Raw genomic sequence first — 13,979 nt, 5'->3', positions numbered from 1 at the left:
AGAGAGATTGGTTAAAATAGTACACTGAGGACAGTTTGAGAAGGATCTTTTCACCCTGCAGGTAATGGAGCACCTATAAGAATTTAAAGGAAGAAGGGAAAAAGGAGATAACCTACAAGATTCCAGAGAGAAAAAAACAACAATTATATACAAAGTTTCATGACACAATATCTTTTGGCTTATCAACAATAACACAGGAAGCTAAGGGATTATAGAGAAATGCCTTAAAACTTTTGATGGACATGATTTTCAACCCTGAGTTTATACCCATGCAGGCCATTATTCAAGTGTGGGAGTAGAATAAACACATTTTCTGACATACGAAGCATGAAGAGTTTTCCTCATATGCACTCTTTCTCAGGAAGTGGAAACAGGGTGTGCCTCATTAAAAAGGGCAGACCACAAAAGGGCAACGACCGGATACAAGAAACTTGGGGGACAGGTAAATCCTGATGAGGATGGTGAAGGGTGATCTCAGAGTGACCGCTGTGTCATCAAGGGCAAAGAGTTAAGACTGGAGCAGACAGAAGGTTCTGGGAGAGTTATATTTGATGATATAATTGCCAGAATACCTGACTTGTCTGATTGTACTGTGAGGAATTTTGTGATTCATTAATAATAAATACAAATACAGCCAAGCAAAGGAAAACAGGACACTTAAGCACTCCAGAGAAAACGAAGTCATCTAGGAATGGAAGAGCAAGCATAGTTTCCTCTATGGTTTGCCATTACGTGATCACACTGATATAAACATAGTAAACATAGTAACACAGTAAAAATACAACATAGTAAAAATTAAACATAGTAATATAGTAAACATACAACATAGTAAAAAATTACCATATAGTCATGTTAAAGAAGGGGCATGGGAAGGGGACATGTTCTTTGAGGATGAAAAAAAAAAATAAATCCCCCTCTTCCACAGCAGGAGGTAAAGAGATAAAGCTTAAAGCTGAAAACTCTTGATGTAGCAACATAAACATGTTATTTGGAATGGGAGGTTAATACCAACAGAACACATTAAAACAGTTGAAAGTTATTTTCTGTGAGGGTAAGGATATGGTGGGAGAGGGCGTTGGAGACTGGGATTTCTATAGCAAATCTTGTAGAAATATTTGACTCTGGGCTGGGTGTGGTGGCTCACACCTATAATCCCAGCACTTTGGGAGACCAAGGTGGGCAGATCATGAGGTCAGGAGTTCGAGACCAGCCTGGCCAACATGGTGAAACCCTCTCTCTACTACAAATACAAAAATTAGCCGAGTGTGGTGGCAGGTGCCTGTAGTTCCAACTACTCGGAAGGCTGAGGCAAGAGAATCACTTGAATCCAGGAGGTGGAGGTTGCAGTGAGCTGAGATTGTGCCATTACACTACAGCCTGGGTGACAAGAGCAAGACTCTGTCTCAAAAAAAAAAATTGACTCTAAATTACGCATATAACATAATTTGGTTAAAAATTAAAAACCAAAGAGAGTGCATGGGAAGAGGAGATCTGCAGGCAGTCCATGCAGGACCCTCTCAGAGAATGTGACTGGGAGGAGCTTGGGTAGAAGGGAGACTGGGTCATAGGACAGACAGAGGATTTGATGTTCTCATTACACAGGAGAGATGACGTGCTTATGATCTGTAGGGGACCCTGCAAAAAGGGAGAGTTTGGATGCAAAGGACAGGAGACTATTGGATGTCTGCTCTAAAAGAGAGCAAAAGTCAGATCAAGAATGCAGGAGGACAATTTGTTTTTTAAAATAAAAGACTATGTACCTTGAGACTAGAAACAATTGTGGGTATACACACAGATGCATAAATCTAAAAGATTTGGAATTATTCCTAGAAGTTCCAGTGACTTCAGGATAGTATATGCAGCAGTGAAAAAAAGGCACATTTCTTTGGTCGAAAGAACACAATTTTATGACTTTATTAAGCCTTAGTACAGAGATGAGAGAAATGCCTTTCCAATGATGCATCAAGCTAACTTCTAAGCGAAAGATCAGCAGAGATCAGAGACTGTTGAAAACACACATATCTTGTGGTGTCTTCTGAGAAACAACTTATTCCTCTATCTCTGAGAACAACTTGACCCTTGCCACGGGGTGAGTGCTTGGCAGCCACGTTTGTGCAGTGGGGTCTCTCGTCCCCTGCTCTAACTACACAGGGCTGGGATGGACACCTGCTCCAAGTTTGGCCGGTTATTTATTTTTCCAAGAATTTAAAATTCTAGCTGGGAGAGACAGCCTCTGTGGGTTGTGAGGGTTGAAATGAAACAAACTGAGGAGCTGTTGTGTGGACATGTTCACTGAAAAGGACAGTCAGTCCACAGAGAGAGAATACGGCTACCATGCAGGGGGCTAGAGAACACAGACTGTGTGGATGTCAGAGTGTCAGAGGAGTAGCTCTAGCTTCTCCGGGCTTTTCGGTTCCGAATTCTGTTCCTGAGAGGCCTGGCTAAATCCTATCCTTGGGCCCTGCGCTCCTCCCCACGTCTACATTGCAAATATCCTATACTTTGCATGTGATCACATGAAGAGGGTTTCTGTTATTGGCACGCACAAAGTTTGCATGAGATGTTTCTCTTCCAACTTCCATCAGGGTCTTCCGGTCATTGATTTCAACTTATTCTCTCTTAAGAAGCCCATCGAGTCCCCATAATCTTCGGTTTCTTTCTTTTCCAGGACCAGTGGCTCACAGTTCAGAACCTCATTTTGCCCCTACTTACTTGTATCTTGATTGGCTTTGATGCCCTAACAGACCCAGGTTCTTCAGAAAGCCTTCTAGTCCACCTCAGACCTCGGGGATCCCCCTTTCCCACGACTCCCCATGGCACTTGACTGTGTCACTGGGTCCCCAGTTACCAGACCGCAGCCCAGGTCCAGGTTGGCTGCATCGGTCATCCAGAGCTGGTTGAAAATGACAGCCTTGACAGGGTGTGGTGGCTGACACCTGTAATCCTTGGGAGGCCAAGATGGGCAGATCACAAGGTCAGGAGATTGAGACCATCGTGGCCAACGTGGTGAAACCCCATCTCTACTGAAAATACAAAAATTAGCTGGGCGTGATGGTGCATGTCTGTAGTCCCAGCTACTGGGAGGCTGAGGCAGGAGAATCGCTTGAACCTGGGAGGTGGAGGTAGCAGTGAGCCAAGATCACACCATGGTACTCCAGCCCGGCGACAGAGTGAGAGTCTGTCTCAAAAAAAAAGGACAACCTCCTTGTTGCCGCCCCTTGCACCCCCAAGATTCTAATTCAGTAGGTCTGGGTGATGCCTGTTATTTTTATATTTTATTTATTTATTTAGAGAAAGGGTCTCACTCTGTCACCCAGGCCGGAGTGCAATGGCACGATCTTGGCTTACTGCAGCCTTTAACTCCTGGGCTCAAGCACTCCTCCAGCCTCAGTCTCCCAAGTGGCTGGGAACATAGGCAAAGCCACCATGCCTGGTTAATTTTTAAATCTTTCTTTTTAGAGATGGGGTCTCTCTACGTAGCCCAGGGTAGTTTCCATCTCCTGGCCTCCAGTGATCTTGCCCCTTGGCCTCCCAAAGTGCTGGGATTACGGGAGTGCGCCACTGCACCAGGTACTGTACTTTTAGAGGGATCCCAAGCAGTTCTTATGTGCATTCTGGTTTGAAAACCATAATCTGTACTGCTCATTGTGGTCTTGACATAAGCTACCTGGTATGGTGACTTATCTCTTTGTATGTTTTCGATTTTGTTCACAGAAAAGTAGACTAAAATCTTCTAGGCCACATATTTAAAGAGTGTCCCGGTGGACCTCCCCTCTTCCCAGATACTTTGCAGACCAACTCTACCACCCCATGCCTAACATGACTGCCCCCATTGAGGGAAGTGGCCACCACATCCAAGCCTTGGACCTCTCTTTGCCATGCGTGGGACTCTAGGGAATGTAGAAAAGGAAATAACATCTTGGCAGGACACCAATGGCCTCTTCATACAGAGTAAACCCAGGCAGGAGTGGAGTCCCCATGAGCCTGTCCTGTCCCAGTGCCCTTCAGACCTGTCATTAGCTGAGAAGGCTGGGAGGAACAGGAGACTCTATCCCTTTCAGGGCAAACCTGAACTCAGGAGGCCTATTTCATGAAGTCCGTGTGAAATGACTCATTCACAAAGTAACACACAATGGGCCAAATGGAGCAAGACACAGCCGTGCGGGCCCGAGGATGGCTGCCAATCCCCAGCACCACATGCCTCACCTCTGGAAAAGCTGGCCGAGACCTAAAAAGGATACAGTGTAAACACTACCAAAGCATTTAGTGCTGCCAGCCAGAGCTCTGGGTAGAGCAAGAATGTGTGTGTGTGTTGAGGGGGAAAGGGAAGCTCGTGGGTGTCCCACAAACCTGCCATGAATACTGGGGCCAAAAAGGAGGGGACCTATAGGACAAAGTTTGATCCCACTCAAAGTCAGCACAGCGGGATGCACTTAAAGGACGCTGAGCACGCAGGAGCTGTCACAAACCCACGAGGATCTGCAGTGTGTCTCCCAAAGCCGTTGCTCTCAGAAGGATCATTACCTAAAGTAGCAGAAACCATATGATCGAGGTTACTGAGTCTGAAGATTCTGCGATCCTGTCTCTGAGTGCCCACCTCTTCCAAAATCTCACTGCCTCACCCCACATCTGCTTCTTTCCTCCTTGCTCATTTCTTTCCTGATCTCTTTCCCACCAACAGAATCTCTGATTCTCCACGCATGTCCTGTTCAGAGTCATCCACTTTCCTCCCTCTCCCCCCAGACTCCCGGGGCCTCTGCACCTGGGGGCACTGGACACGTATATGCCCATGATGATGAGGATGATGCCCACGAGGAAGCCCACCAAGCCAATGGCCAGGCCCAGGGCACAGACCAGGGTCTCCATGGCATCTGGCGGTGGAGTAGGCACCTGGGGCTCTGGGAGAGAAAGGAAGGAGTCAGTCATACGGGGAAGGACTCTGGAGTAAAGGAAATGCCAGGAGGGTGTGTGGGGAGGGGCTCCGTACCCCAATGCCGGAGGAGCGGTGCATCCAGGCCCCAGTGCTCCACCTGGCAGTCATAGACGTCCTCAGCCAAGGGCACGAAGGGCAGGTAGTGGAACTTGCGGAACAGATGGTCAGGCTGGGAATAGAAGCTGGTCTGGGCCACTCCCTCAGTGACAGTTTGGCCATTGCGCAGCCAAGTGATATTGATCACAGGGGGGAAGATGTTGTCCACGATGCAGATGAGGACGTTGGGCTGGCCCAGCTCCACCCTGGACTTGGGGAGCACAGTCACCCGTGGAGGCACTAGGAGGAATGGGACCTGAGTCCACAGGCTCATCCCTCACCCCAGGGGCTTACTAGAACTGGGATTAAGGGATGTTTCCCCTTCATAGCCATCTTAGGGCAGGGGATGCTTTGGGATGGTATCCACTGGGGCAAGAGAGGAGAAAAACAGAGGGAGGGGAGACTGGGGAGGGAGCGGGGACACCAGGAGCTCCTACATCTGACTGGTCCCTGGGCAGGAGTCCAGGTGAGAGGTGTCATTCCTCAAGGAGAGGAGTGCCAAAGGGGTCTGGGAAGGCCTGGAGCCTCCTGAGAAAGAAAGGAACAGAGCATGACAGGTACGGGTGCTGAGAGCAGGCCCCAGAGTGATGGGGGCCTAGGAGCTGGGATGGGAGGAAGTTTCCCTGGACCTTCCTGCCTGACTGGGTGGGCAGAGGGAGGGCCGGTACCGTTGATGGCCCTGGTGCGGTTAGAACGCTCCACCAGGACGTCCAGATGGGCTTTGATCATGGCGATGCTGGCCAGCCCACCCTGCGGGTCAAAGTGGGCAAAGTCACCAAACTCAGGCAGACGCCACACAGCCTCACTTTTCTTCAGGTCCACAGAGAACAGCTGTTCCCCATCGAACTCATGGGTGAACTGGCCCGACGCGCCGTAAGACTGGTAGAAGGCGGGTCCGTAGGAGCCCATGTGGTCAACTGTATTTGGTGAGTTCAAGGTCAAGGAGAGAGAAGAAAACGTGTCTGTCTCATCCATAATATGTGATTGTTGAGTCCCTGAGCCTGGGCCCTGTCCTGGGTTCTGTGTGGGGACATAGTCCTTCTCTGACACTGGGCTAGCCCTGGGAGAGGGGAAGGGAGAGGACAGGAAGAAAGAGGCTCACTCCAGCACACCGCAGCCGGCACAGGCAGTGCAGTCTGGTGTATCAGGAAGGGAAGAGGAGAGGCTGCCTATAATCATGTTTGGGGCTCCAGAATTTAAATCTCAGCTGTGGTCATCTGTCCTGCCTGTGTTGTCAGTCCCTGTGTTGTGAGCTGGCGGGACTGTCGGGTGGGATGAGAAGGAGTGATTAAGGACAGGAGAGTGGTGGAGCTTTGCACAGAAATGCAATACAGGTGGGTGTGAGGGAAACAGGCCATGGCTGGCAGGAGCAGGAACTGCGGTTAGGGACCCAGAGACCAACGGGATAGAAAGAAGCAACTGAAGGCATTGCAAAGAGCACTGGACAAGAAGCCAGAGGTCAAGGTTCATGTCCCAGCTCCTCCGTCTCAGAGCATTATCACTGTCTCTTCCATAACTGTTGTCTCATTTTCTGGAAGTTGGGGATTAAGTTTTAATTCTTGTAGACTTCTGTGAAGTTGTTTGAGCAACAATTATTGAGGAACTAGCATGCACCCAGCACAATGGTGGGCCAGGAAATAAAAGCAAGCAACAAAGACCAACCAGCTGTGGACCTGCACACCAGCCCATGTCTCCTGAAGAACAGACAGGTAAACAGTTAACTACCAGCATGAGCATAAACACTGCAACAGAACTGGACTTGATCAGGCACATTCCGGGCCAGTGGCGGTAGAGAAATCAGGGTGCTTGCTGGCATCTGCTGGGCAAAGGTTTGGGTCTCAGGAAGGAGGAGGGAATGAGGAGAAATCTGAACATGAGCAAATGCTGAATGGGACACCTGCGCAGCTGACCGAGCTGCACCTTCACTTAGGTCCAGAGTGGATGTGACGGAGGTGAGGGGGATTGGGTGTCTCTGGGTGAAGGAAGCTGCCCATAAACCAGAGAGGGAGGGGAACAAGCATCCTCCATGCCACCTCCCCATGTAACCCAGTTCCGTAAATCTCTGCTCCCCGCCCCGCCCCGCTCACCCTTGGACTCACCCTTGGCGGCCCCCTCTTGCAGGCTCAGAAGGGTGGTCAGGGTGTACAGCACCAGGACCCGCCCTGCTCTGGGGGCCATTGCACTCTGGTGCTTTAATCAAATCAGTCTCGGTCCGTGTGGGGTGTACAGGAACAAGGCGGAGGTAAAGAGGAAGAAAACAGATTCGAGGATGGGGGAGACCCCTGCTACCTTCAGCCAATCACAGAAATCCTCTGAGTGAATGTATCTGTTGCTGGGTAAAGAGGGAAAGAGCCCGGGTGAGAAGGTGGAAGGATTCACTGGGCCCCCAAGAAGGGCCAAAGGACATTTTGGAGGACGGGAGGGGCTTGGAGCAACTGACACCACATCCTCCAAGAAGGGACCCCCGTAAAGGAGAGAAAAGGCCGTCAGAGCGCCGCGTCTATCTTGATCTGCGATGCAGGGAATCCTACTTTCCCTGGAAGTTTCTGTGGACAGATTTTGAGTTAAAAGTAAAATAAACTTTACCAATAATCTTTAAAAGGAAAACATCAGATACACAGTAGAATGAAAACCTCTTAAAACCTTCAATCACTTTCAAAAATTTTATTTTATTTTTCTCTTATTATTATTTCATTGTGTAAGAAAAAATATGTAATTGTTGGAGATGTTTGGTCTGAAGCAGAGTGTAAGGAGCTTCCCTGGACTCCCCGAGGACGGCAGAGGGGCCGGTGCTCTCTGTTGGTCCCTCCAGGACCCGGTCACCTCCTCCAGGCTGCCACAGGCTGGAGGACTGCATCACCCTTGCCTTTGGCTTTCGGTTGGGCTTGGCTAATACAAGGCACTGGGAGAATTTAGTCCAGTATTAAAGAAAAAAAAAGTAAACCTAACATCTAAGTAAACGGAAGTCTAACCAAATTAAGCCATGAGTGAAAGACCATGAAATAGATGATTTTCAACTTGGAAGGGACCTGGGAAATCATCCGGGTCTCTGGCTCCAAATGAGAATCATCTGGTGAGTTTGTTATAATACACGTTCCCGGTTTCCTCTTGACCTAGTGGGTTAGATTAGCCTTTCCAAGGAAGGGCCAAGGAACCTGCGTTTTCAGCATGCTGCTAGATGGTTCTTGGGTAGCCTGAGGACTGGTAAAACCTGGTCTAATGCTCTTTCCTCAATGAATAAGGGATGCCTATATTGAGTGGGGCAGACACAGCTTCAAATTAATGAAATTACAGCTAGTAATTGATTTGTGTGGCACAGTTTATGGGGAGCCCTAATCTTAGTTTTTTTGTTTCCATTCTGCAGTGTCTAGCATGATGCCTAGCACATAATAGGTGCCTAGGAGATATCTCTGCATGAATGAGCAGTGTCTTCACTGCTTCGATTCTGCCCTGGTCGGGACCCTCACCACCTTCATCTCTTCCCAGGTGAGGTGGGAGCTGGAGCCATGAGATGACAGATGGGTAAGACATGAAAAACTCAAGATAAAGAATGTTGCTTCTTTGTTTAATAACAATTGAGTATTGGGTGTTTTTTATTTCAAAACATACACAGATTTTTTTTAAAGTATGATTTTTGTTATTAACTTAAAACTTAATTACATGATAATCCTTTATGGCATAGAGTGTGGTCAACTTCTGTAAATATTTCACATGGACTCTAATAAATTTGATGCAGAATTTTATACATGTACATATTTATTGGATCAAGCATGTGGATTTTGTCATTTTTATTTGTTATGGCTTTCTTATTTTTGGATTGACCTATACATTACTAAGAGTGGTGCATTTATTTATTTATTTTTTAGAGACCAGGTCTTGCTCTGTTGCCCAGACTGGAGTGCAATGGAGTAATCATGGCTCACTGCAGCCTCAAACACCTGGGCTTAATTGATCCTCCTGCCTCAGCCTCCCCGAGTATCTGGGACTACAGGCATGCACCATGACTTCTGGCCTATGAATGGTGTATTTAAAACTCTAACTATGACTGTAGTTTTTTCAACTTGTTTCAAATTTTTAAATCAGCTTTTGCCCTCTGTGCATTTAGGTTATGAGGTGCTTACTCTTGGGAATTATTATAGTCTTGGTGAGCCTTTTCCCAATTTGTCCTGACAATCTTTCTGTCCTAGTCTGTCTTGTCTGATGGTAATAAGCTCCACAGCTGTCTTTGGGTATTTGTTTGCTGTGTCTTTTTCTACTCTTTTGTTTTTACTCCCCGGTGTATGTATGCTTTATATGTGGCCCTTGGTGTGGGTTACAAAAGTAAAAAAATATGGATTTTTGCTTTTGATTCAATCTGACAGTCTCTGTCTTCTAACTGGTGGTTCAATTCTTGTGGCAGTCAAAAGGAGCAAACTTGTTTCTGCAAGAGACAAACACTGAAGCCTCAGTGGTTTAACAAAACACAGGTTTATTTCTTAGCCATGTGTAGTTCAAGGCAGGCCGGGCACCCTGCAGCTCTCCTCCAAAAAGTGCCTTAAGGTAGCTAAGCACCGTGCATCTCCATCATTGAAAAGCACTTCACTTCCAGCTTTGCAGGGGAAGGCACATTCGTCCCATGGTTTGGGACCAGAAACTATTTGCCATCTCTGCTCACATTCCATTGGCAAGAAGTAAACAATGACCCCACATAGGCGCACGGGGATGGAAAAACGCACTTTAGCTGTGTGTGCAGGAAGATGTAATGGTTTGGTGAGCACATGGCACTTCCTTTGCCACATTCTGACTGTGTTTATTGTGCACTTGGACTTGTTTCTAATACCTTATTTATTTCAACATTTCTATTTTTTAAGCTTTCTTTTTTTTGAAGTCAGAGTCTCACTCTGTTGCACAGGCTAGATGCAGGGTGCAATCTTAGCTCAGTGCAACTGCCACCTCCCAGGTTCAAGCAATTCTCCTGTCTCCGCCTCCTGAGTAGCTGGGACTACAGGCACATGCTGTCACACCTGGCTAATGGTTTTTCTTTTTCCTAATTTTAGTAGAGATGGGGTTTCACTGTGTTGCCCAGGCTAGTCTTGACCTCCTGAGCTCAGGCAATCCGCCTGCCTCGGCCTCCCAAAGTGCTAGAAATTACAGGCATGAGTGACCACACCCGGCCAAGTTTTCTCTTTCGATCTTCATTGGCTTTTTTTTTTTTTTTTTTTCTTCATTGGCTTTTTTTTTTTTAAGTATTACTGATACCTTCCCCATCTTCCCTTTGACTGGATAAGAACTTTAGCATGCTTTCAAATTTATTCTCATATTTTCTCCTTTACTGAAGTATTTGGTCAACATTAGTTCTCACATCTTTTGGCCCCTTCTAGAATGCTTTCTCTGATTAGAATTCTTTCAAAACATGTCAAATGTGGGAATCTGCATAGCAAACCTTCTGAGGCCTTGGTATGCTTGATAATTTTTATTACACCAGCACTTTTGAATAAAGTCTAGCTGTGTATTAAATTCTATTTGAAGTTGTTTCCTTTAATATTTTAAATAACATCATTCCAAGTTTGTTTGTTTTTGCTTTTTGTTTTGTTTTGTTTTGTTTGTTTGTTTGTTTTTGCATCCAGTGTCACAGTTAGAAAATCCCAGGTCAATATTTCATGCTGGAATCTTTTAGAATTTTCTCATTGTCTTCGATACTTTAAAATTTTGCTGGTGTATCTAGAGTGGGTTTTTCCTTCTCTCTTAAAGACATTATGGATTTTCTCTATCTTTTAATTCTGGGAATTCATTTTATTTATTTATTTTATTTTATTTTTGAGGCAGAGTTTCACTCTTGTTGCCCAGGCTGGAGTGCAGTGATGTGATCCTGGGTCACCGCAACTTCTGCCTCCCAGGTTCGAGTGATCCTCCTGCCTCAGCCTCCCGAGTAGCTGGGATTACAGGTGCCTGCCACCACACCTGGCTAACTTTTTTGTATTTTTAGTAGAGATGGGGTTTCATCATGTTGACCAGGCTGGTCTCAAACCCCTGACCTTGGTTGATCCACCTGCCTCAGCCTCCGAAAGTGCTGTGATTACAGGCGTGAGCCACCGCACTTCCTTTTTATTTCTTTAACTATTTTATCCTCTTTTTTTTTTTGTCTTTATGAAACTCATATAATCTATATTTGAACAATTCTCTCCTCCTTTTCCCTTGACTTTGCTGTTTATTACTCCTCCATTCCTCCCTCTTTCATCCTGAGCTAGCTCCTCGGTGTAGTCCTTTAACTGTCTGTTTTGTTTTCAGTTGCATCTCTCCCACCATTTATCCCATTAGTGAGGCTTTTACTTTGACTATATTTCTTTTACACTGAGAACTTCTAGGTGTTTTTCCTACATTTTCTATTATTTTCATACTATAATAGATTCTCACTTTTAAAGTACACTTTTAATGCTCATTTTAAATGGCCGGTCTCTGTTTCCTACTACTTCTTTCAAGGACATAGATGGTCCTGTTTGCTGTTTTTCTTTTGAGGAAGTGGCACTCCCTACAGGTCTCGTTATTTTGGCCCATTAGTGGCCATCTGTGTTAGTGTCATGTGTGTAAAGAGAAAGAAGGGCCAGCTGGAGTCCTCGGCCAGCACAAAACCACAGTCACTACCCTTTGGGTGTCACTTCAGGTCAGGGCTTCAGGGTGGGAGCACTGGGAGGCGTAGGGAGCACTGTTAGCTGGGGTGGTGGAGGAGGCAATGACTAGGGCAGTCCCCAGCTCCTCCCCACTCCTGCAGAATTTCAGCTTGGATTTTCTCGCCTATCCCTCAACAGCTCGGCAGGCAATCAGGATATGGCCATCGTTTTTCCCCGAGGGGAGCAGGCAGTGATTGCTCAAGGCCAACACCAGGGAGGCAAGAGCAGAAGCTTCCAGGAACCGTCTCATAGTCACAGCCAGCAACAACCCAGTTCGAAACACCTTTCAGTCTCACCAGGGCCTCCTCATCATTTGTCTTCTCAGAATATATATGTACGGCCCACATTCCCTCCTAGATAGAAAGGACCTGTAAGAAGGGATCATGGTTTATTGAATCTCTTACACAATCATCCCTTTCCCCCTAAATGCTAGCAGAATATTAAATAAATCAGTCGATGATAACAAATGAAAGTGAATAAAGTAGATAACACTGCCTCTAGGAGGGGTACTGTTATTGGGACTAGAGTCTAATACTGGGGCAAATAGAGGTTCAACAAAAACTTACTAAAGTGTTCTTTTAAAATGACACAAATCCAGTTGTTCTAAATTGCCTAAAATGCTAACTTTGAGGTAAAGTTATATATCATGTTCTTTGGAGCATGACAAGTTCAGGTGGGTGTTGGGGGATATTCTTCATTAAATACATGTTTATAGGACACCTACTGTGACCTGGGCACTGTGTCTGCACTGGGAGCACAGACGAGCAGGACGCAATCCCCTTCCCCAAGGACTATGCTGTCCAGTGCCGTAGCCGCCGCCACCTGCAGCTATTTAGCAAAAAATGTACTCTAAGTATAAAATGCCCTGGAATTTGAATACTTGATTAAATATACATACATAATCTCAGTAATTTTTATATTAGTTAATGTCGAATTGACAATTTTTTGTATATTTGCAGTTTACAATATATATTACATTAATCTCACTTGTTTTTTATTACTTTTTAAATGTAGCTACTAGGAATTTTGAAATTGAATTAAGAGGCTCCTTTCTACTGGACAGCACTGCTGTGGTTGCTCTTGGTTGGCTACCAGTTGGCCACTGGCTCTTTTTCTGAGATTTTTCCATTTAAGCAGCCTGCTGCTTCCCAGGGTCTTCAGGTCCTTTCCTGTTGCTACCTAGATATTCCACCAGAGGGCGTCCTTACCATTGAATTTTTCCATTCCAGACCTTAGATCTGACTATTTTGTTGGTGCATCGCTCTATTTTTAATCTATTTTTTTAAGCACCGTGCTAGGTTCTGGGACCACAATTATGGTTCCTGCCATCAAGAATAGCTATCTTGGAAGTCTGTACACAGAAATAAATATGTTGTGAAAAAAGGAGAAAGTCCATTATATTAATGTGCAATGTAAATGTTTATGTAGTCTGCAACTTTCTGGGGCTAATCCTTTCCATAGTAATTAAGTAGTTTCAAGTGCCCGTATAACTGCAGGAAGTCAAGTGACCCAGTGCTGTCACTAGAATGTCTCATGATTCCTGCACAGAGAGTGATGCAAATGTGTGCTTACATATGGAGGATGGCATCTCTTCCCCCAGCCTCCTGCCCTGTGGTGGTCATTTGGGGGCCGGTCCCTAGGACAGCAGATTTCTTGTTAGCCATCATTTTTCAAACTCTGGACTTCTGCCCTTTGGCTGGGAGCTGCTCACTTCCCTTAGAGCTTTCCCCTTCCACCTCCTGACTTCCCTAAATCCCAGAGCCCCGACCTCTATCTCCCGGAAAATTCTTTTTTTTTTTTTTTTTCTTGAGACAGAGTTTCACTCTTGTTACCCAGGCTGGAGTGCAATGGCACGATCTCGGCTCACCGCAACCTCCACCTCCTGGGTTCAGGCAATTCTCCTGCCTCAGCCTCCTGAGTAGCTGGGATTACAGGCACGCGCCACCATGCCCAGCTAATTTTTTGTAGTTTTAGTAGAGACGGGGTTTCACCGTGTTGACCAGGATGGTCTCGATCTCTTGACCTCGTGATCCACCCGCCTCGGCCTCCCAAAGTGCTGGGATTACAGGCGTGAGCCACCGCGCCCGGCCTCTCCAGGAAAATTCTAAGCTAAAATCACTCTTCCTTTGTATCTGCAGATAGTTTGAAATTTATACATTAAAATTTACTTATTTTTGAAAAACTTCATGTCTCTTTTGGGAAAGGCAGAGTCTTTCATGGTTTCTTCTCCTCCCCCTCTCCTTCCTTCCCCCTTTTGGGAATGACATCCTGGGGCAGAGAATGAACTTACAGCGCGTGCTGGC

The 13,979-nt window shown here is 46.1% G+C and overlaps 1 protein-coding gene across 1 annotated transcript; it reads right to left on the bottom strand.

Annotated features, from left to right (window-relative positions):
* Window positions 1-1,880: 1,880 nt before the first annotated feature.
* On the bottom strand, window positions 1,881-7,287 carry LOC108300070 (HLA class II histocompatibility antigen, DO alpha chain). The gene is made up of 5 exons (XM_017522714.2): window positions 7,129-7,287; window positions 5,698-5,946; window positions 4,988-5,269; window positions 4,763-4,898; window positions 1,881-4,524 (listed from the first exon to the last, which is right to left on the bottom strand). The coding sequence occupies exons 1-5, from the start codon at window positions 7,205-7,207 to the stop codon at window positions 4,521-4,523; spliced, it is 750 nt and encodes a 249-aa protein (XP_017378203.1). The 5' UTR covers window positions 7,208-7,287; the 3' UTR covers window positions 1,881-4,520.
* Between the last annotated feature and the right edge of the window lie 6,692 nt (window positions 7,288-13,979).

This window comes from Cebus imitator, unplaced genomic scaffold (assembly GCF_001604975.1).
Source record: "Cebus imitator isolate Cc_AM_T3 unplaced genomic scaffold, Cebus_imitator-1.0 Scaffold24, whole genome shotgun sequence".
Taxonomy (NCBI): domain Eukaryota; kingdom Metazoa; phylum Chordata; class Mammalia; order Primates; family Cebidae; genus Cebus; species Cebus imitator.
Note: the sequence above shows the minus strand (reverse complement) of the source record. Positions and strands in the feature narration are given on the sequence as shown.

What these genes read in the sequence shown, in the direction of transcription:
- LOC108300070 (XM_017522714.2), bottom strand. Translation starts at nt 7,207, where the DNA reads ATGGCCCCCAGAGCAGGGCGGGTCCTGGTGCTGTACACCCTGACCACC. An exon ending in GCAAGAGGGGGCCGCCAAGG is followed by an intron (nt 5,947 to 7,128) that starts GTGAGTCCAAGG and finishes CACCAAATACAG; the next exon opens with TTGACCACATGGGCTCCTAC. An exon ending in ACCGCTCCTCCGGCATTGGG is followed by an intron (nt 4,899 to 4,987) that starts GTACGGAGCCCC and finishes TTTCTCTCCCAG; the next exon opens with AGCCCCAGGTGCCTACTCCA.